Here is a 20,946-nt window from a genome sequence, read left to right as displayed (position 1 = left end):
GTCTCTCTATTTGGTATTGCTATTATTGGCGAGTTTCAAAAGCTGCACTCACCATCTGCGTAAAAAATCAGTGTGCTCAGTCGTGGTTCCAATTTGCTCTTCCCATTGTTTTCGTCCCTCACTGGCCTGGGGTTTGGGATGTTATGGATCAAAAAGACATCAATCTTACGTAGAACCTGAACAAATAATCACATATCACTGCTAATAGTTTAGTACTACCATATCAAGAATTTTTAACGATGAGGCGTTTCTTTACTCAATATCTACTTTTCCCATGGACAAAATACCAAGCAACCCAAAACAAATCAATTCCAATACTTTCTATACAACCTAACGGGTAAACACGAGACGGTAGTAATCTGCCCCTATCGACCACACTGAGAAAAATGGAAAGGACCAGAGAGAGACAATCTTCAATTTAACACCCGAAATAAAAGAATCTAAGGAAAAAATGATACGAAAAAAATCAACAGATTAAGCAGTTATCTGCCTTCTTGCAGGAGATGTCTTGGAGATCATCTCTTTGAGATCGTCATAGCGATTGCGGTGGTAATCTATCCAAATGCACAGCTGTCTGATAGCTTCTCGTTTCTCCTCACCTAGTTCCGAGATCCCATCATCTTTACTCTTAATCTTTTGTTCTAATTCTCCCAGCATCTCATCCTTTTCTTTTACCACCTTTTCCAGTTGTCCCAACTTCTCTTCAAGACCTTTCAGGCTTTTAACTAAACTGATCTTCTCATCTTCACCCTTCTGTAAGGATTTCTCCATATCTCCTACCTTTTCTGTTAGCACCAGACCATGTTCTTTCTCATCCCTTAACTGCTGCACTATAATGGATATCTGCTTCCGTAGCTGTTCCTTTTCACCATTCGTCTCTTTTATCCAGTTCGTTGTTACCTTAAACTCATTCAAGATTTCATAAATTCGGGACTCCAAATGGCCATAGTCTTCCTCGAACTTCATGTTAAATGTGTCCATTTCAATCATGACATCATTAACCTTCTCTGGAACATCTCTCATTAGTCTGAGTTGAGCCTCTTTATGTGCAGCAACTAATCCTGATAATGTAGCTATCCTTTCTTCAAGTAGTGCTTGTTCATTGTGCAACTTTTCTTCTTTGCTCTTGTAGCTTTCTTCATTTTCAGTCAATAACTGTTCTGTAACCCGGATCTTCTGGTTTGCCAGACGAAGCTTAACTTCAAGTGTCCGGACATTCTCCACTAATGTACTGATTTCATCTATTTTCATTTCCAATTCTCTCTTCAGATCTTCAATAACTTCTTCCAGTTCATTAACTGTCTGATTTTTGGATTCATAAATTTTTTGAGATTCTTCTACTATCTCTGTCATCTTTATCTCTGTGACCCTAAGATTTTCCTTGCACTTCTCAAACAAAAGCTCTAGCTGTTTATATTCATCACTCAATTTGTTGAATGCATCTTCCTGCTCTTTCAACTTCCTCTCTTGGTTTGCAACCTGGTTTGCTAATTCAGAATTCTGATCCTCTGCTTGAGCCAAATTTGCTGAAAAATCTTCTATTCTCCTCTCCATTTGTAATTCCAGTTGGCTTTTCTCAGACTGTAAGGAGTCCCTCTCCTGTCTCAAATTTTTAACCTGCTCATTCAATGCATCGATTTGGGTGGAAGCTTCAATATTTGCATCATCCAATATCTTTTGGATGGCAAAGAGCTCATCCATCCTTTCTGTCAATACTTTCTCCAATTCAGAAATCTTGCTCTGCAAATGCTTGTTTTCCTCACTTAACCGGTTGCTCTCATCAACTTTACTATTTATATGCCCTTCCAATTCACTTTTGTGGTTATGCAGGGACTCCACCACCAGTTCCAGGTCATTTATCTGCACAAGCAAACCATCCTTCTCTCCCAGCAATCTTTGCCCATCCACTAATTTGCTTGCTAATTCCTCCTTGAGATTTTCTACCTGATTGGCATATTCCACTATTTCTGCAGTTTTCTTCTCAAGCAGGGCATCAGATTCAATTTTTAGAGCAGACAAAGAATTCAACTGCTCTTGGAGATTGTTAACTTGTTCAGTTAAGGCTGCTAATCGAGCAGATGCTTCAATCTCTCCATCTTCCAACCTCTTCTGTAATTCAGAATTCTGATCCTCTGCTTGAGCCAAATTTGCTGAAAAATCTTCTATTCTCCTCTCCATTTGTAATTCCAGTTGGCTTTTCTCAGACTGTAAGGAGTCCCTCTCCTGTCTCAAACTTTTAACCTGCTCATTCAGTGCATCAATTTGGGTGGAAGCTTCAATATTTGCATCATCCAATATCTTTTGGATGGCAAAGAGCTCATCCATCCTTTCTGTCAATACTTTCTCCAATTCAGAAATCTTGCTCTGCAAATCCTTGTTTTCCTCGCTTAACCAGTTGCTCTCATCAACTTTACTATTTATATGCCCTTCCAATTCACTTTTGTGGTTCCGCAGAGACTCCACCAACAGTTCCAGATCATTTATCTGCACAAGCAAACCATCCTTCTCTCCCAGCAATCTTTGCCCATCCACTAATTTGCTTGCTAATTCCTCCTTGAGATTTTCTACCTGATTGGCATATTCCCCTATTTCTGCAGTTTTCTTCTCAAGCAGGGCATCAGATTCAATTTTTAGAGCAGACAAAGAATTCAACTGCTCTTGGAGATTGTTAACTTGTTCAGTTAAGGCTGCAAATCGAGCAGATGCTTCAATCTCTCCATCTTCCAACCTCTTCTGTAAGGAGGAGACCTTGCTTTCTTTCTCAATGATTATTTGCTCCATTTCAGAAATTTTAGTTTGAATTATCTCCTTCTCCCCATGCAACTCAGTAATTTCCTTGCTTTTGCTTCTCAGCTGATCCTCCATTTCATCTTTTAAAAGTAGCAGGGAACTTACCTCCAGTTCCAGGTTCTTCACTTGTGACATAGAACTCTCCTTCTCTTCCAGCATTTTCTGCTGATCAGCAGACTTGCTTGCTAACTCCTCTTTCAAGGCATCCATCTGAATGAGGGATTCTGACATTTCTTGAGTTCTTCTCTCCAGCTGTCTCCCTAGTTCAACTTTCTCAATAGATAGAGAATCCAGAATCTGCTGCTTCTCATTGATCTGATCTGTTAGGTCCTTGATTGTAGCTGATGCTTCATTGCTTTTACGCGATAATTCTTCTTCTAACTCACTCTTTTGACTGAGCAAAGTATCAATTTCAACTTGCATATCCTTTTTCTTTGCTGTTAGATACTCTAGTTGAGATGATGAATCCTTCTCTTTGTCCTCAAGTTTCTTCAGCATATCAGAAAGTTCTCCTTCTTTCTGTTTTTCTATTTCTTCTCTCTGAGTGCGTAACAGATCAAGCTCCGTTTCCAAACCTCTGACATGAACTGTTACTTCACTTTTGTGTGTTTCATGAGCCAAAATCTCCTTTGCTTTCTCATCCAACTTATCCCTCAACTGGCTAGATTCAGTGACATGATCTTCGAGTTTATGTTGCAACTGCTTGATCTCATCTGAGAGCTGTAAAATTTTCAAGGAAAGAGAACTATTTTCCTGTTCAGCAGCCCTCAGCATGCTGCTTAGCTCTGCAACTTGCATCTGTGAGGACTCCAATTTCTCCTCAGCTCTAGAGAGCTTCTCTTTTGTAGCCTCCAACTCCAGCTGCAGTGCTTCTTTCTCATCCTTTAACAGACTGCTATAAGATCTCAAATCCTCAGCAGTTTTATTTCCCTCTTCAATTCGACTTATAGTCGCCTCTTTTTCGAAGATTAAGCTGTCTTTTTCACTATTTATATCCGCTAGTTTTTGGTTTAATTCAGCTTCAAGCTTACCAGCAATTTCCAACCTTTTGTTTAGCTCTTCATTCTCATCCAAAAGTTTTAACTTCTCTTCACTCCATCTTTCAGATTCGACATTCAGATCTTTGATAACCTTCTCAGATGCTTGTATTTTGTCCAAAGCACTTTGATATTCCGAATCTGAAGTTTCTTTTTCTCCAATTGCAACCACCAACTTCCTCTTGAGATCAGCCACTTCCAGTGTTGCAGCTTCTAACCCTAGCTTATAATCATCGACTACCTTCTCAAAGTCATTTCCTATTTTTCCATTTTTGCTGCCCTTCTTTGATGGGCTATGATCGGAGTCTGAATCTGAGCTGGATGAAGAAGAAGAAGTATCCTTTCCATGTTTCCCATGGATTCTCTTTCTCAACTCCCCAGTTAGGTGATCATAGCGAGTATAGAGAGATTCATAATGTCTGTGGAAATCCTCAATCATGTTAGCCAGAGGCCCGTTTCCATCTCTCTCACCATCTTCTTTGAGAAGCTTCAAGATCTTCTGAACTCTATCCTCCATTTCTGCAATAAATTTCGAGAATTTTTGAGACACATAGATATTACTACACAAAATTATGAGAAAATGTAAAATCAACATCTACCCCTCCATGCCCTTTCTCTATTTGGACTCTTAAGAACAATGAAGGAAGAAATATATTTGCAAAGTGCAGCAATTGTTTTCGCAGATGGTACGTATTGTTGAATGCATCTGGAATTTGCACCAATGTAGGCTCTCTCTCTCTCTCTCTCTAAGAAATCAATATTCAGACTCCAAGCTTAATCATGGAGGTGAAGTGTATATACCTGCTTTTGATTCTTTAAGTTCCTCATCCTTGTCAGGGTCAATGTGGCTTCCAAAAAAGGATTTAATTGACTCTCTCCACCGATGCTTCGGCATCTCCTCCTTTATTTAGTACTAAAAGAAGTCTTCAATTGCTTACTGAGACATGGATGCCACAATCACTAGGAATGCCAGTTCTCTGAGTCTGGAAAAATTCTTCTAAACGGAAATGCTATCACCTCCAGTCATTGTAAGTTGTATTCAGATTGCGTGCCTAAAAAGATGTTAAGAGGACTGAAAAAATTTAATGGAACACCAGTACCAATAAGCAATCTAAGGATTTAACCAAAACAAAACGGAAGACTCAAGTTCACAATGAACAATTTCTGTCCTTTCTTTCACTTTTGGAATGATTGTTTCTCTGAAATAAAAATCAAGAAACATATAAACATCTATTTTTAAAGGAATATGGATCAAATAGAAAGAAATTAGATAAAATTAAAAACCCATACCAAAAAAAAAGAAAAAGAAAAAATGAATCCTAAGTCCCAAGTAGGACACTAATACTTACTAAGTAGTATACAAACTACAAAATGCTAGCAGCCATGCCATGTGGAGACGGCAAGTCCGAATGCTCCAAGTCTGGCCCACTAGAAAATTTGGTCCATGTTTTCAGTGAATGCAAACTGGTATACTGTTGTGCTGGGTTTTAATCATAAATTATTGGATTACCAATGCAAATATTTTTGTTAATGAAATTTTAATTAATGAAATCCTGATCCGTGGGCTCTGAGAGAGCCAAAATCTAAACCCAAATAGACAGCTAAGAAAACTACAGACGTGATGTTTATTCTATTCTCTAAGCTCCAACCAAAAAAAGCCATCAAAACGCCTTTCTTTTTGAACATTCTAAATGTGAACAGTACATACCAGTTGGTGGCATAAATCTCCGTTTACTTAAGCCCTTTTTCTTTTCCCTGATTTGATTGAATTCCTGTGGAAAAACAAGAGACAATTGGCACATAAGACACTTTCTGAGTAGACAATTCCGGAAGGCAAACAAAATCTTCATATAACACGACAGCTTTTTTTTTTTGAAAAAATAAACTTGAATTTGATCACCCCGGAATTTTCTCATCCAAAAAAGAAAAAATCACTAACTCCAACTTTGCATTGAAATTAAACAAAAAAAAAAAAAAAAAAAGTCAGGCAGCCTGGAAATTGAGGTGGAAACAAGCTTAATACACGGCCCACCAGTCAGCTACCACCACCGCCACCCCAATAATAATAATTTGCAATCTTAATCCGAAAAAAGAAACGATAAGGAAAAAAAGGAAAAAAAAATGATAATTTGTTTATCCTAAAAACACAAGAAGCATGTAATCATCCAGTTGATTATTTTCCTTACACACAAATTCAAACGCTTGAACACATCCAGTCAAGAAGAAGTAATAAGCAGAAAGCAGAGCAACTGCAATCCATCGGACAAGAAAGCTTTTTATCATCAAATAGTGGATCTCAAATTCAACTTTAATTTTTCACACTTTCAATTCAAGACTGAGCTCTTTAACTTCAATACTCAATCAATAATCAACCTGATTATATAATCAAACATGAGAGTCTGACTCTTCAAGCTCCAACAAAAGAAAATGAATGAATAACATAAAACCGCAACCAAGAAAACAAAGAATTCAACGAAAACAACATATCCGAATAATCCAAAAGGCGAAAGAATACAAAGTAGAAAGAGTTCAGCTTGATATAAAAGAGTAGAAGCAATTCACCTGAACTTTGTTTATTTCAGAGCTCAAGAATTCGCTCTCCAAACACAAGGAGCGAAATTTCCCTTAATCTGCAGCCAGCATCAAAGAAGAGATACCTTGAGAGAAAGGTAGAGAGAGAGAGAGAGAGATTTTGGAGCGGAGGAGTCTACTTGAAAATGAAAAGAGACAACTTGATGCTCCAAATAAAATTGAAATTCTCCACGGGAGAAAAAAACAGAAAAAGGTGAAAATGATATTTACAACAATACCAGGATAGGAAAAAGAGATTTGTCTGTTATGGCATCTATGCAGGTATGCGTACTTCTAGAGAGAGAAACATGAGGGGTAATTTTTACTTTTGACACCCCCTGAGGTTTTATTGAAACTCAATCTATCCCTTTTCTCTATTATAATTTTTACTTTGTCCTGTATAATAGTTTTAGCTTTATATTTTATTAGTGGTTGACGACTTTGCCTGATTAAAAACAAAGGTCATAATATCCTTCCTCAAACCATAAACTAGGCATAATTTTGAATGTTGCAATTTTTGACTTTGTCGTGTTATTTTAATGCAAAATAAATAAAGAAAAAAAATTGCAATGCAAGCAAACAAAGAACTTGCATTTGTCCTTTTTAATATATTGATACTTCTATGCTTAAAGGTTCAATTAGAACATCATAAATTACTAGAAGAAATGAAAAGTACATTAAAAAAAAAAGATAACATTAATAGGTTTTCCTACTTGTTTCCTTCCTTTCTTATTAGAGATCTATTTCATTCTTTTCATTTTCTTCTTTGTTTTGCTTTTCTATGGCTTTCCAAATTCTAATCATCCACCAATAAGAAGTTAACAATACAGCACATAAGTAAGTGGAAGCTTGAAAATATATTTTGTTTAAGTGAGTGATATTCTCGCTATTTTTCAGTTAATCAAACATCAAACTCTTTGAACTAAAACTATTACGGGCAGAAATTAAAGATAAGCAAAAACCTTAGGGGGAAAAAGTGCAATATACATTATTATATCCAAGATGAAGAGAGAGGAGAGAGAGGGCTCAAACTGTCAAAACATGTTAGAAGCGCAGCAGCTGAGTGGGCACCGCAATTAATACAATGCTACAAATTGACAACAGATGGAATCTTTGGAGTTTCTACATTCATTAATGGCCCCTAAACGTTGTTATATTTACTTCACTAGTCTCATTGAAGCTGTCGTAATTTATTAATGTTGATTTTTTTCCAAACATTATAATTGGCACCTGAAATTTTTGTGGGGTTAAAAAAAAAAGGACACAGAAGAATTGCAGTTGGTTTTTGTCCAATTATAAAGCAATTATTCGGACACGTGGATCCCACGACGGCAACCTGTGCGTTTTTGTTTGTGTTGATTTGAGTAGTCTGCCGTCCAATTGCAGGCGTTGCATGAATGCCATACATTGTTGTAAATGACATTAAAATATTTAGATTCCGTTCTATTCGGATTGCTTTTTTTTAATTTTTTTATAAAAAAAATATACTTTAACAATTAATATATATACCTGAGTTGAAAAAGATGATTGAAAAAAATATATATTCGCAAAAAACTTAAAAATTAGGAATGTCTCTGTAGATTTGATAATTACTTTAAAACCGAGTAGGATTCGGTTAATCCATTTATTTACTCCCTAATTCGCAGAAATCCAAATAGAATTGTGCCCATTAAGGTTCTGGTATCAAATAGAGAGTCATGATCCATGTGCACCGAAGTAACTTTCTTCTTAGACCTTATTGCTGGCGCGGTGCACAAACGATTCCATACTTTTGCAATTGAGCGTGCAAATGACTATAACCAATTACCCGGGAAAAAGGCGCGTCTTCCGTAGGAAGTAAAGGCGTGAAGTTAAATAAGGGGTGGTACTGCGCCTTTGTTACAGCTTTTACTCACTCATGTTGCCTGCTGACGAGATTAAATTATCACATTTTCTCAAATTTTCCATTAAAATATCGGGGTTATAATTTGCATTCTCGTTACAAAGACGTTTACTTCGAGAATCACTTGTTCGAGTTTGAAAACAAGCATCCATCAAGGAAACAGGCTTCAAGAACTCTTGTCTATCAAACAGATCCTGACTCAGGAATGCAGTTCACATGGCATTTAGCTATAAACTTGTTTAAGGTGTTAAAATGTTGTCAATCACAAACACACTTATTAATCAAGCAACATGCTTCCAAAAGATATCCCAGATAATTATATCTTGTCTTTGCTGATCCTGATTCCTGGGCTGTAGATATGGGAAAACATATCCATCTTACTAGGTGCATTTGCCCTCGACATGAGCGAAATTGGTTAGAGAGCCAAAACTCGAAAGTCATGATAATAGCTTCCATCAAACTCAGTAGCAACAAGGGTAAAGAATTTTTAGTTGACAATCAGAGCTTGAAGCTTGATTCACTTTCCCTGCTAGATACAGTTTGGAACACTAGACCAAGCTATGCTAACATACACCTATCATGTAGTATTCCCAAAATGAAGCCTATGATCCAAAACTCTGCTTTTGAATCCTCGACTAAAGATGGGAAATTTTGACTGAAAGGCAAAAAACTAGAATCCCTCAAGTTGTTTTCCTGCGTTGAAGTGTCTTATCAGATATCATTTTCTTGTAATAATCAGAGTGGCTGCGGTGATAATCAATCCAGACGCACAGTTGTCTTATTGCTTCTCTTTTTTCTTCCTTTAGGGCCAACATCGCTTCCTCGTTCTCTGTGATCATTTTCTCCAGTTCTCTGACTTTATTCTCTGATTTCCAGACTCTCTCTCGGAATACTAATATCTCAGCTTCCTTGTGATCCAGCTGCGTAAGTAGGCAATCTAGATCATCTTTGACGTGTGTCATTGCTTTGTTCTTCCTCTTGATCCAGTCTTTTGCAAACTTAAGTTCACAAGAAACTTTGGAGATTCGGTTGAGGAAGTTTGCACTGCAGCCTTCAAACTTTAGAGCAACAGCATCCAAATCTGACAGTGTGCTGTCTGCAGTCAGGGTCATATCCTTGATATTGCTAAGCCAAACTTTGTTATTTTCTACCCTTTCTTTGAGCTCCTTGTTTTGTTGCTCATACCTGTCTTTCGTCTTCTCGTACCATTCTTTGTTCTCAACATGCAACTGTTCTGCAACTCGGATTCTCCGGCTCAAGATGCGGAGATTGTCCCCACATTTTTTGAAGAACTCTTCGGCCATTTCTTCTATTTTCCTCTCTGCGATCTGGAAGTTCAACTTGGAATCGTCAAATCTATTTTGGACTTGTTTGTGTTCCATATTCAACATGTTGACAGCTTCCTCCAGCCCTGCCGCAGTTTTTTGCTGATCTGCAATCTTCTTTGTCAATTCGATGTTCTTTCTCTCCATATGATTTAGGCTCTCAGAAGAAACTTGTTTTTCCTGCTCAAGTTGCAGTTGCAGGCCGCTTTTCTCATCGTGCAAGGTTCCCAGTTTTTTATGGAAATTGTTTATCTGTGCTGTTAATGATTTAATCTGAGTTGACATATCATTTTCCTGAGCCTCAATTTTCTTTTGAAGGGCACATAGCTCATGTTCTCTCTCTTTCACAGTTGTCTCCAAGACGAAAATTCTTCTGTGGAGATTCTCATTGTCAACTTTTAGATGATATGCTTCATTCTTTGTGCTAATTATCTGATCTTCCAATTCAATCTTCTGACTGGATATTGTACGTATCTCCTGCTCCAACTCTTCTACCTTTACTTTTAGACAGGCCTCGTCTTCTGTTATCTCTTGCCCATTTAAGGCCTTGTCTGTTAATTTATCTCTCGTCTTTTCCATCTGTATAAAGCATTCTGATGCTTCTAGAGATTTATTTTTATGTTGCGACTCCAACTCAGACTTTTGGCTGCTGATGAAATCGAGTTGCTGTTGCAGAAACTCTACCTGTTTTACTAGACTACTGACTTGATTAGATCCTTCATTCGTTGCATGCATCAATTGCTCTTCTGATATGCGTTTCTGAGAGCGCAAACTATCTACTTCCAGCTGAAGCTCACTGGCTTGTGCCATCAGGTCCTTAAATTTAGACAGTGACTGCTTCTTGTCTTCTTCAAATTTCTCAAGAAGAGAAGAAATTTGAGTTTCTTTCTCTTTTGATAGTGATTCAAGTTCTCTGATCAGAATTTGTAGTCTTGAATTTTCCTTCCCCATCTGTTTAGCTTCATTAGACTTGGTCTCAACTGTCTCTTCTAAGGTCTTTTTCTGCGAGGTCACTGTTTCCAGCTCAAGCTTCAGACTTGTCACCTGCCTCTCTAGCTCCTCTATCTCAAACAATTTTTGGTCCCCAAAAGCTTGGAGTTTCTTGGAGATGGACACTATCTCCTCTTCTTTCTCATGCAATTTTTCCTTTAACTGTGCACATTCATCAAGTAACTTTTGTCTTACGCTTTGAGACTGCTCTTCTTGAATCCTTAGATCTTTAAAAATTACACTTGATTGTGGTGCTTCGTGAAGAGATACTAATGAGTCCACGCTTGGGGATTTCTTAATTTCACTGGTGGAGGTCAATTTATCTTTTAAGATGGCATCTTCTGGATCTGAATCTTCACATTTTCGATTGTCACTTTTCCTTACCTTTTGAAGCTCAACATTAGGTACCGCATTTCTAGCATTTAGTTCCTCTGGTGTATAATATTCTGTACCTGAGTTGGACCCCAAGGAAGAAGTAGATGAAGAAGAAGAAGAACCTGATTCATCTTTTCCATGCACTTTGTTCCTTACTTCGCCTCTGATATTATCATAGAGGGCATAAATGGATTGGTACTCTTTGTGGATATCCTCAACGAGCTGAGTAAGTTCCATCTTTTTCTTTAGATTCGCTTCTCTGTTTTGGTTGATGCTCTTAATAAGCTTCAAAGACCTTTTGACCTTGTTCTCAGTTTCTGCACAAAAACAAATGTTGTGTGATAATGTAGACATAATGCATGAATGGCCTACAGAACATGAAATAACTCTCCAAAAATTCACGGGGAGAAAAAGGAAGTGACTCTATGCTTATATTGTACAAATCACATACGGTCACATTTGCCAAAATCTTTTACACAGGTGTGTTCGGTGAAGGAAGCATCAGTTAGGAAATAGGTGCAAGCTCTTTGATATGCGTAATGCCATCTCTGAGGCTTTCCGTCTTTAGGTCTAAATGTTATGCCTTTTAGTTACCATTGCTCTGAAAGAAAACAGAATTTTCACAACAGGCAGAAAGTAAACAGCTACAACCATGGAATTTTGCCTTACTCCATCATGTAGTTTTTGGTTTCAGACTATCTAAGTATAAGGGCTACTTTTGCATTCATTTTGGTCAAGAACCATCATGGAATACAGGTACGCACTTGATATGGTATGCCATACTTCTAAAAACCTCTACCCTTTTCTAATGTTCGGCCAAATTAGCAACAGAGAGTTGCCTATCAATATTTTGCGTGTTCTGGTCTTGCTGCCTCTGCATTATGAGCAATCCAAACCTCTATTTCTTGTGAAAGTACACAAAGAAAGAACTCTCCCATTCTAGCAAAGTTCTTTGGCATAGAGGACGTTTGCACTACTATAGTACTATGATGAAGCACATCATAATCTTCATCAGAAAATGGATTTATAGCTACCAATTTCAACAATCATAACAGTACTACCCCCATCATACAGGACAGGCAAACTTACTGCGTACCCGTTGCAATTCTGTATACCACAAAAATCGACGTTGAGGATAACATTGATCTGGCAGGTGAGCTTTAAATTGCATTGAATTGTTCAGTATGGAAGAACCCCACAACCTCCGATAATACTGTAAGGGTTGAGGTTGTTCTGGGCTATAAAATTTACCTAGTTTTGTCCAGTTCAGTCGTTCTTCCATTTCAGGATCGATATGACTTCGAAATAACTTCATGGAGTCCTTCCAGTGTTTCGTCATGTCTGCTCCAAGTTCTGTGTAGAATTTGTTTAAACAGCAGATTCAGCACAGACTCCCAATCTGAGTAAAGATGAAGACTGCGGTCTGCAAACCATGCAATTCCAGATGTGGTGAAAATTTGTACACGAACAAAATTTGAAACGACAAGACTGTGAAAAACTTTGTGTAGCCCATGAATTCAAGAACATGTTTGGGGTTCTCACCAGAAACAGAGCCAAGGATGCCTATGAACCTGCCAAGTTTTATCACGGGAAATCCTCAATCAAAGAAAGAAACACGAAACATTCCAAGCAAGAAAGAAAAGAGATGTGCCTTCTCTCAATGCTGATAGTGTGCAAAACAGTTTAGGATAGAAAATGTTGGTTAAACAAACTACACATGCTACTCATTGAAGAATAAATAGATATCAAACAACTTGTCTATGGTGTAAACTGTAAATGACAATGATATTGCCATCAGGAAATTAAGGTCAGTGTACGCTACCATGATTCAGAGTATCAAGATTCATGCATATTTCTTCCAAGCAATTGATGATCTTAATGCTATGGCAATCTCTAACAACTTTTGCTTTAAAAAATCATCTGATCTGCGGGCATTCTTTTTCTGTCTTCGTTATCTTTTTTGCATGCAGGTACAGGTGAGCCGAATAAAGGGAGAGGGATTACCTCCAGAGAACTTCCGGAGACAAAAGATGATGAAAATCAAGATCTGATACCCGAAAAGGAAGTCTAAGATAACAAGAAATTACTACTTATGATATTCGCAATCATGCATACAAATATGCAATGAATACTATCATAATGTAGCATGAATATATTAATTTTCCAGCAACTTAAAAAAAAAAAAAAGAAGCACCATATGTAGCTTCCTCAATTTTATAGGGCATGCTTTATCTGTTTTCTTTCATGGTAGGATTGTCTAATATTTTAAGCAGTCAACAAGAAAATCAGTCTAAGATAGACGTCCACATATTTCATCATAAATCTCCCACAAACGCTCTCACACCATTGCATTAATTATCACCCATGCTTGTCAAAATAGTAATAGAGATCCCCCAAAATAGGCACTACAAGTCGACAACGCCCTGTGATAAAAGGATTAAGACTATACGTGCAATAGACCAATTCATTAGCAGGCAGTATACTAATGAAATCAACTTGGCAAACTTCAGGGGCTTTGCAAATTGTGAAAATAAATGTAGAAGTCATTCTTGTTATTTTGGCGAAAATATATAGGAGTCTTACAGTAATAATATGATGAATTCCAAAAAAAAAGAAAAGAAAAGAGTACTAGGTGGTCACTTGATTCAAAACAACGTTTTACTTTTGATTATTAATATTAGAAATGGATTTTAGAAACCAAGTCGACAATATAGGGGGAAAAAAAAAAAGAGCCCCGGTCCCCCATTAATTTCCTGTCGCTGGCGGATTTCTTTGTTCCATGGCAAACCCCAAATCGTCCTCACTCTCGTTCTTGCTAAGCCCACAACTCAGTCGCGGCCCTTTACAAACTCCCTCCGCCGCTGATTTTTTTCAGCTCTCAAGCAATCCCAAAATTCTCCTCCCTCTCATTCTTGCTGCCCCACCGAATCAGTCATAATCCTCCTCAAATTCCCAATAACCTTCTTCTTTCTACCCTAATTCATTTACAGTAGCGTATATTTTGCACAGCCTTCACCGGCGGCCACGTCCCTCCGCCCACCAGAAACACCGAATTCTAAAACCCAGTTGTGTCTATCCTCTCAGGTGGAAACCTAGAAAACCCAATAAATTCTTACATAAGGTTTCAACTTCGGAAACACTTTTGTCCTCCTTATTACCTCACCTCACAACACAACAACAAAGATGGGTTCTATGAAAGAATCCGACCCTTCGTTGGGCTACCTAACCCACAAAGAAACGGAGGTGAAGCTCCCCAGGCCAACTCGGGTCAAGAACAAAACTCCGGCGCCAATCCAAATTACTGCCGAGCAAATCCTTCGAGAAGCCCGAGAACGCCAAGAAGCTGAAATCCGACCACCTAAACAGAAAATTACTGACCCATCCGAGCTTGCTGACTACCGTCTCCGCAAACGCAAAGAATTCGAGGATTTAATTCGGCGTGTGCGATGGAACAAAAGTGTCTGGGTCAAATACGCCAAGTGGGAAGAGTCCCAGAACGATTTTAACCGTGCCCGGTCCGTGTGGGAACGGGCCCTCGAAGTGGATTATCGAGACCACACTATGTGGTTGAAGTATGCTGAAGTTGAAATGAAGAATAAGTTCGTTAATCATGCTAGGAATGTTTGGGACCGGGCAGTTACACTCTTGCCCCGGGTTGATCAGCTGTGGTATAAGTACATTCATATGGAGGAGATGCTCGGCAATGTTGCTGGGGCGCGGCAAATTTTTGAAAGATGGATGAGTTGGCAACCGGACCAACAAGGATGGTTGTCGTACATTAAGTTTGAGTTGAGGTATAATGAGGTTGAGAGGGCGCGGGCAATCTTTGAGAGGTTTGTAGTATGTCATCCTAAAGTGAATGCTTGGATTAGGTTTGCTAAGTTTGAGATGAAAAATGGGGAGATTGCTCGCGCTAGAAACTGTTATGAGAGGGCTGTGGATAAGTTGGCCGATGATGAGGAGGCCGAGGTATTGTTTGTAGCATTTGCTGAGTTTGAAGAGAAGTGTAAAGAGGTGGAGAGGGCTAGGTGTATTTACAAGTTTGCACTGGATCATATTCCGAAGGGTAGGGCTGAGGATTTGTATAGAAAGTTTGTAGCTTTTGAGAAGCAGTATGGAGATAGGGAGGGGATTGAGGACGCCATCGTGGGAAAGAGGAGGTTTCAGTATGAGGATGAAGTTCGGAAAAATCCATTGAATTATGATGCTTGGTTTGACTATATACGATTGGAAGAGAGTGTTGGGATAAAAGAGAGAGTTAGAGATGTGTATGAGCGAGCCATTGCTAACCTCCCTCCAGCTGAGGAGAAGCGGTATTGGCAGAGATATATTTACTTGTGGTAATGTTGAATAGTTCATGACGAGTTTCTGGTGCTGTTGAATGATTTATTTTATATAGTAGTTTCTAATTGGTTAATATGTCTGTGCTTTAGGATCAACTATGCTTTGTACGAGGAGCTTGATGCTCAGGACATGGAGCGTACAAGAGAAGTTTACAAGTAAGTACCGATTGCTGACGAGATTGATAAGTTGCATTGAACTTTTACCGTTCTACGTTGTCTGATTTTGCTTCAATGATTTGCTTAATTTCCTGAGTTAGATCTTTTTCATTATATGCTTGTTTTGAACTGGAAATTTTTATTCAATTTCCAAGTTTTAAGCAGAAGGAGAAATTTGTCTTAGTTATTAAAGTGCCAAAGTCTTCAGGACTGCTTTTCAGTTTGGATGGGTGTTTTTGCCAATGGATGATCAGTATCGTTCTTGCTGGTCTCATTTGCTACTGAAGTTTAATTGAAATACAGAAGCTGCATTGTGTGAAACATTTTCTCTTGTTAATATTGGTTTGCACCTTTCTTTGACAATTAACATTTTTTAATGAAAAATGCGCTTCATATTCTCGTGATCTGTTTCTATTTGGTTGAAAGTAACACTTGCAAACAACAGGAGAAGGTTAATGTGCATTAAAGTTTAGTAATTATGTGAACCAGCAATCCATTGTGAGGTTACAAATATTTTGCCCTGTCAACTTTTACTTGATGTTTGGGAAGAGTTTTATAGTAGCAGTGTTGTAGTGTAGATGATTTCTTACTCTATCCTCTGATTAGGGGGTGAAACTTTATTTTATTTAGTGGCTGTCCAGATTGTTGAATTGATATATGCTTGCGACATTGACTTGTGATTGATGCAAATCTCTATGTCGCCACGCTGGGGCAGATGGAAGTTGGGAGTGGGACTCCCATGTAGTTTTCAGATACTTATTGGCAATTTGAATGCCACAATAATATCAAGAAGTTGTGCAATGTATTAGTCTTAGTAGCTTCAATACAATGTTGCATTATCTTTTGTTAAAGGGTCTTTATACTAGATAAATTGTTTGAAGGAAAGTGCCATTTGCATACTTTCAAAAAAAATAAAATTTTGGAGCTAATTTTTTAAAAATGGTGCCTTAAAGATTTAGAGGATCTTGTTTGAGTCCTAAATGTTTCATTTCTAGCATTTTAGTGCCTAAACTCTTTTTCAACTAGTTAGAGGTATACCTTTGGTGGAACTCCTTGACATGTTCAAGTTGAGGGGTGTGAAGCTAGAGTAAAAGATTGTCCCTTCTTACCCAGCTTTACCATCTACAGGCTAATCTGAAGGGAAATAATCTGCTAAAACTGTTCCTGTCTTCTTTGTCTGCATTTTTAATGCTCACACACTAACTTAGAGGGATAAAGGCAGAAATAGAGATAATCATGGTAATATATGGGCTCTTGGCATAAAGGACTTAGCCAATAAATGCTTGGAATGATGGGAATATATCTGCTTCCTATTAGCTGAAAAATTCATAGAAGCTATAGACAAAATGTATAAACCATCATTAGTAGTGCAAATTTTGTAATCAATTGAGGTTTCCAGCAGTCTAGTATCTTCGGTCCTTTGTTCTTGCTTTCTGTTAGAGTATATCCTATTAAAATTGAACTGTATCTAGCCACAAACTTCAATTATAATGAGGGTGCAGCATCAAAGTACGTTATGAAGCAAAAACCTTTTCATGATTGCTGTTGAATAGTAGTTGTATGATCTGATCATCTACCTACTCCTGCCCAGGCTTGAAGCGCTGAATTTGCTTAAATGGTCCCTATATCCAATTTTATTGCTTTCAGTGCCTGGTTGATCTTATCATAGATAAGCACATGCAATTGTAGAAATTAGATATTGTGATCTGTACCAAAAAAAAAAAAAAATTAGATATTGTAATCTGGGCAAGTGTGGAATTTTGTTATTTCCCTAGGCATTGTTTGCCATAATTCATAATCTAATTTGAAGCTAGTGTCATTTTCCTGCCAAGTTGCTAGGCAAGTATAAAGATCCAGAGATGTAGGATTTTGGAGGCTGTCATTCACCAAATGGGGTTTGTATGGTTTATTCTATAATGATCATGACATTTAGGAAGAGCACTTTCTGGAGAGTGCACAAGTGCAGGAACTTGCTTTCCGTTGACTTGAACATGTAAAGACCAATGCATTCTTTTCTGTATACTGGTGAAACCTTTTCAGTACCCGTGTTTGAATGTTTGCATCTGCTAAATAATGTTTACATAAATGGACCGGTGAGAATGAATTGAATTGCTATTTCTCCAGGTTGTGCCTCAAGGTCATTCCTCACGAGAAGTTTTCATTTGCAAAAATTTGGTTGTTAGCAGCACAGTTTGAAATCCGACAGCTAAATCTCCAAGGTGCTCGATTAACCCTTGGAGCAGCAATTGGGAAGGCTCCAAAAGATAAGGTAGCATCACTGATTGGGTCTTACTTTTTCTTTTCTTTGGGTTTTATTTGTGTACTTCAACATGAAAGGTTTTGTTTTTTGCTTATATTGTTTCTCATAAACATCCAGATTTTTAAAAAATACATCGAAATAGAGCTGCAACTGGGTAATATAGACCGTTGCCGTACACTGTATGAAAAGTATCTTGAATGGTCACCAGAGAACTGCTATGCGTGGAGCAAGTATGCAGAACTGGAAAGATCTTTGGCTGAAACAGAGCGAGCAAGATCTATTTTTGAGCTTGCAATTGACCAACCTGCATTAGACATGCCAGAGTTATTGTGGAAGGTATTTCATTTTAACATTATACTGATTTCTATCTGAATGTTCTTAGAATCTGTTGTATTTTGCACTCTTTACCTTTTAGGATGTATTATTCTGTTGTTTATCTATTGGTTGGTTTATGAGGAGCAAGGCCTTGGTTAAAAGGGTTAGCTGCCCAGTTGAATTTGTTTAAAAGCACTCATTGTTCTTGCCACTTGCATTTGGCAAGAATATACATGGTGGTAGTGATGAGTGGGAGAGCTCCTACTCTGTTTTAAACTTGGCTCTGAAGTAGGGAAGTTAATATGCCTTGTTTTGGTTTAAGACTCAAAATGAGCTGTGATCTTAAGCATCTGATATTAATATTGGGATATTTGACCATTCGGTTATTCTATTGTGTTAAAGACTTTTCAAACCACAAGGTGTCTGATTTAATACATCTCATTATTAACAGGCATACATTGACTTTGAAATATCGGAGGGTGAATTTGAAAGGACTAGAGCTCTCTATGAGAGGCTCCTAAATCGTACAAAACATTTGAAAGTCTGGTTAAGTTATGCTAAGTTTGAGACATCTGCTATGGAAGAGGTAGAAGAAGATCTTGAACAGAAGGAAAAATGCATCCAGCGAGCAAGAGGTAAGGAACTCTTATTTAAATGCATTCTGTTTATTTTCCATTTTATTCTTGACCACGATTTTTGTCTACCATACAGCGTTCCAAGTACTGGTAGTATTAAAGTTCCTCTCTTTTTAATACAGGGGTTTTTGAAAGAGCACTTAGTTACTTTAGAACATCCGCTCCTGAACTAAAAGAGGAAAGGGCAATGCTGCTTGAAGAGTGGTTGAACTTGGAGAGCAGTTACGGGGAGCTTGGCAACGTTGATTTGGTCCGCGTTAAACTGCCAAAGAAACTCAAGAAGAGAAGGCAGATAGAAACCGAGGATGGTCCATCTGGGTAAGTTGAACAAACTGTCTGTTACATGTCTGATGTGTGTAAGGTTGTGTTTATTGATTCGAATGAAATTTGCTTGCCCTAACATCTCCAGAATCTGCAGGTATGAGGAGTACATTGACTACCTCTTCCCTGAAGAAACACAGACCACAAATCTCAAAATTCTGGAAGCCGCATACAAGTGGAAGAAGCAAAAGACGAGTCATGATGAAGATTAAGATCGTTGCTGTTGTATTGCTATGCTGTTACCTTGTACATATTGGTGGCTGACATTTTGCGAAGAAGTTAACATTTTGCAAAATTTTCAATTTTGTATTCAGAATTCAGTGTTGGGGTTGTACTTGTAATGATGTTTCTGGTGGTTATCCAGTTTTTGTAATTGGAAAATGGGATAGCGAATTGGGCAGTAAGTAGCCTTGAGTTCGTTTAGCCATTTAAATGTTCATAGTTTTGGATAAAGAAATTTTGGGTTATATTAGATGGAGTCAGATCACGCACCATAGTGATTGTTATGTCAGGGAGATTGTACTTTTTACGTCATTCAATCAGTCTATTAACTGATTTAATTTGTTCACTGAGTTCCAGCTTAAAAGGGTAATTGCATTTTACTCGCTATATTTGGAACTCATATGATACCAACATATTATCTCAAGTTTAGTCAAAATTCAGATGGTTCTTTTTTAACCTTCCATTTTGTACGAACATTGTGGAAAAATGCTTAATTATTTACCCAAAAAAAATTATGTAATCTACATGGAGACGCCCTATTTTTTTCAGCTATAAGGAAAAATAAACTTATGGAATTATGCTATTTCCTAGCTAGTATTCTAATGGAAATGCTTAGATTGAAATTGCTACGAAGAATAGTGCGAAAAGTGGAGTTAGATAGATTTATATTTCTTCAATACTAAGAATTAGCATCACATGTTGCTCCATCAATTATATAAATAAATAAATAAATATATATATATATATATATATATATATTGTGTGTGCATGTGAAAGTTCTTAATTTGGTTACCTATTTATTTTCTTTCTCCTAGGTGTCGTGCATAATTGATGAGAATTGATAGGTCATTTTTATGTGATTTTATCCATATTTGTATCTTAGTGCTCTCTCTCTTCTAATAAACTATAACATCTTTATTTATAAATTCGCATTAGTTTATTATATCCATATGTAGTAATTTTATTATTTTTATTTTATTCGTTACTTCATTAACATTGCTAGAAAGTTAATATTTCATTCATGGAGAAAATATTTTTTTTTTGCATATTTAGTATGTAGTTTGAGTATAGAGCCGTAGTTTTAGGTTTTTAATCATATAAAAATCTAATAGTTAATTCAAAGAATATCTATTAATTTTTTCATATACCTTGCATATATTTATGAATTATATTATATTAGAATAAATGCATGTATAGAAGTTTTAAAAATTAATATGGTACTTATATAATTTATTTTCTAGCACAAATATTCATGAGTAGGTAAGAGTATTATTTTATCTATTCTTGAATTATTCATACTTATATAAATTGACAACTAAGACTAATATAAAATACTGGTACTATGGGCTGCAAACGAGCCGAGCCGAGTCGAGCTTTGAGCTAATCGAGCCGAGCCTCGACTAAATTTTACCAAGCTCGAGCTCGAGCTCGAGCTCGACGAGCTGGCAAATTTCGAGCTCGAGCTCGACTCGAATCAAGTCGAGCCGAGCTCGAGCTCTCGAAAAAAAATAAAAAATAATTATTTTATTTTTAAAAAAATAAATAAAATAATATTTTTTTCTTAATAAATTATAAAATATTAAGGATATATACGTAATTTTACTATGAAAATAAAAAAAATAAAAAAATATATATATAATATACGTAATTTTATTATTAAATAAAAATAAAAAAAAAAATATATATATATACCCAAGCTCGCGAGCCGGCTCGCGAGCTAACGA

General features: G+C 37.2%; 3 protein-coding genes across 4 annotated transcripts; 1 reads left to right on the top strand and 2 right to left on the bottom strand.

The window, feature by feature from the left end:
• Positions 1-230: 230 nt before the first annotated feature.
• LOC113779611 (COP1-interactive protein 1-like) lies at positions 231-6,516 on the bottom strand. Of its 2 annotated transcripts, none has more exons than XM_027325257.1 (4): positions 6,390-6,516; positions 5,536-5,599; positions 4,629-4,899; positions 231-4,346 (listed from the first exon to the last, which is right to left on the bottom strand). In XM_027325257.1, exons 3-4 carry the CDS (start codon positions 4,720-4,722, stop codon positions 475-477), a joined length of 3,966 nt encoding a protein of 1,321 aa, XP_027181058.1. In that variant the 5' UTR covers positions 4,723-4,899; positions 5,536-5,599; positions 6,390-6,516; the 3' UTR covers positions 231-474. The 2 variants fall into 2 exon arrangements, with proteins under 2 accessions (XP_027181058.1, XP_027181056.1); XM_027325255.1 differs by having other exon boundaries at positions 4,629-4,879.
• A 2,444-nt stretch (positions 6,517-8,960) lies between these two features.
• LOC113780913 (COP1-interactive protein 1-like) lies at positions 8,961-11,409 on the bottom strand. Its single transcript, XM_027326696.1, has one exon. The coding sequence runs from the start codon at positions 11,322-11,324 to the stop codon at positions 8,961-8,963; it is 2,364 nt and encodes a 787-aa protein (XP_027182497.1). The 5' UTR covers positions 11,325-11,409.
• A 2,313-nt stretch (positions 11,410-13,722) lies between these two features.
• LOC113781071 (crooked neck-like protein 1) lies at positions 13,723-19,572 on the top strand. The gene is made up of 7 exons (XM_027326912.1): positions 13,723-15,310; positions 15,404-15,469; positions 17,594-17,738; positions 17,847-18,065; positions 18,496-18,679; positions 18,802-18,997; positions 19,098-19,572. The coding sequence occupies exons 1-7, from the start codon at positions 14,154-14,156 to the stop codon at positions 19,210-19,212; spliced, it is 2,082 nt and encodes a 693-aa protein (XP_027182713.1). The 5' UTR covers positions 13,723-14,153; the 3' UTR covers positions 19,213-19,572.
• The last annotated feature ends 1,374 nt before the right edge of the window (positions 19,573-20,946 follow it).

Source organism: Coffea eugenioides, chromosome 8 (assembly GCF_003713205.1).
Source record: "Coffea eugenioides isolate CCC68of chromosome 8, Ceug_1.0, whole genome shotgun sequence".
Taxonomy (NCBI): Eukaryota; Viridiplantae; Streptophyta; class Magnoliopsida; order Gentianales; family Rubiaceae; genus Coffea; species Coffea eugenioides.
This window is presented reverse-complemented; position numbering and strand designations above follow the sequence as displayed.

Bases quoted from the DNA above. Each gene is read 5' to 3' on its own strand.
- LOC113779611 (XM_027325257.1), bottom strand. From the start codon at position 4,722: ATGCCGAAGCATCGGTGGAGAGAGTCAATTAAATCCTTTTTTGGAAGC. The intron at 4,347-4,628 runs GTATATACACTT...AATTTATTGCAG, and splicing joins ACTTAAAGAATCAAAAGCAG to AAATGGAGGATAGAGTTCAG.
- LOC113780913 (XM_027326696.1), bottom strand. From the start codon at position 11,324: ATGTCTACATTATCACACAACATTTGTTTTTGTGCAGAAACTGAGAAC.
- LOC113781071 (XM_027326912.1), top strand. From the start codon at position 14,154: ATGGGTTCTATGAAAGAATCCGACCCTTCGTTGGGCTACCTAACCCAC. The intron at 15,311-15,403 runs GTAATGTTGAAT...TCTGTGCTTTAG, and splicing joins CAGAGATATATTTACTTGTG to GATCAACTATGCTTTGTACG. The intron at 18,066-18,495 runs GTATTTCATTTT...CATTATTAACAG, and splicing joins TGCCAGAGTTATTGTGGAAG to GCATACATTGACTTTGAAAT.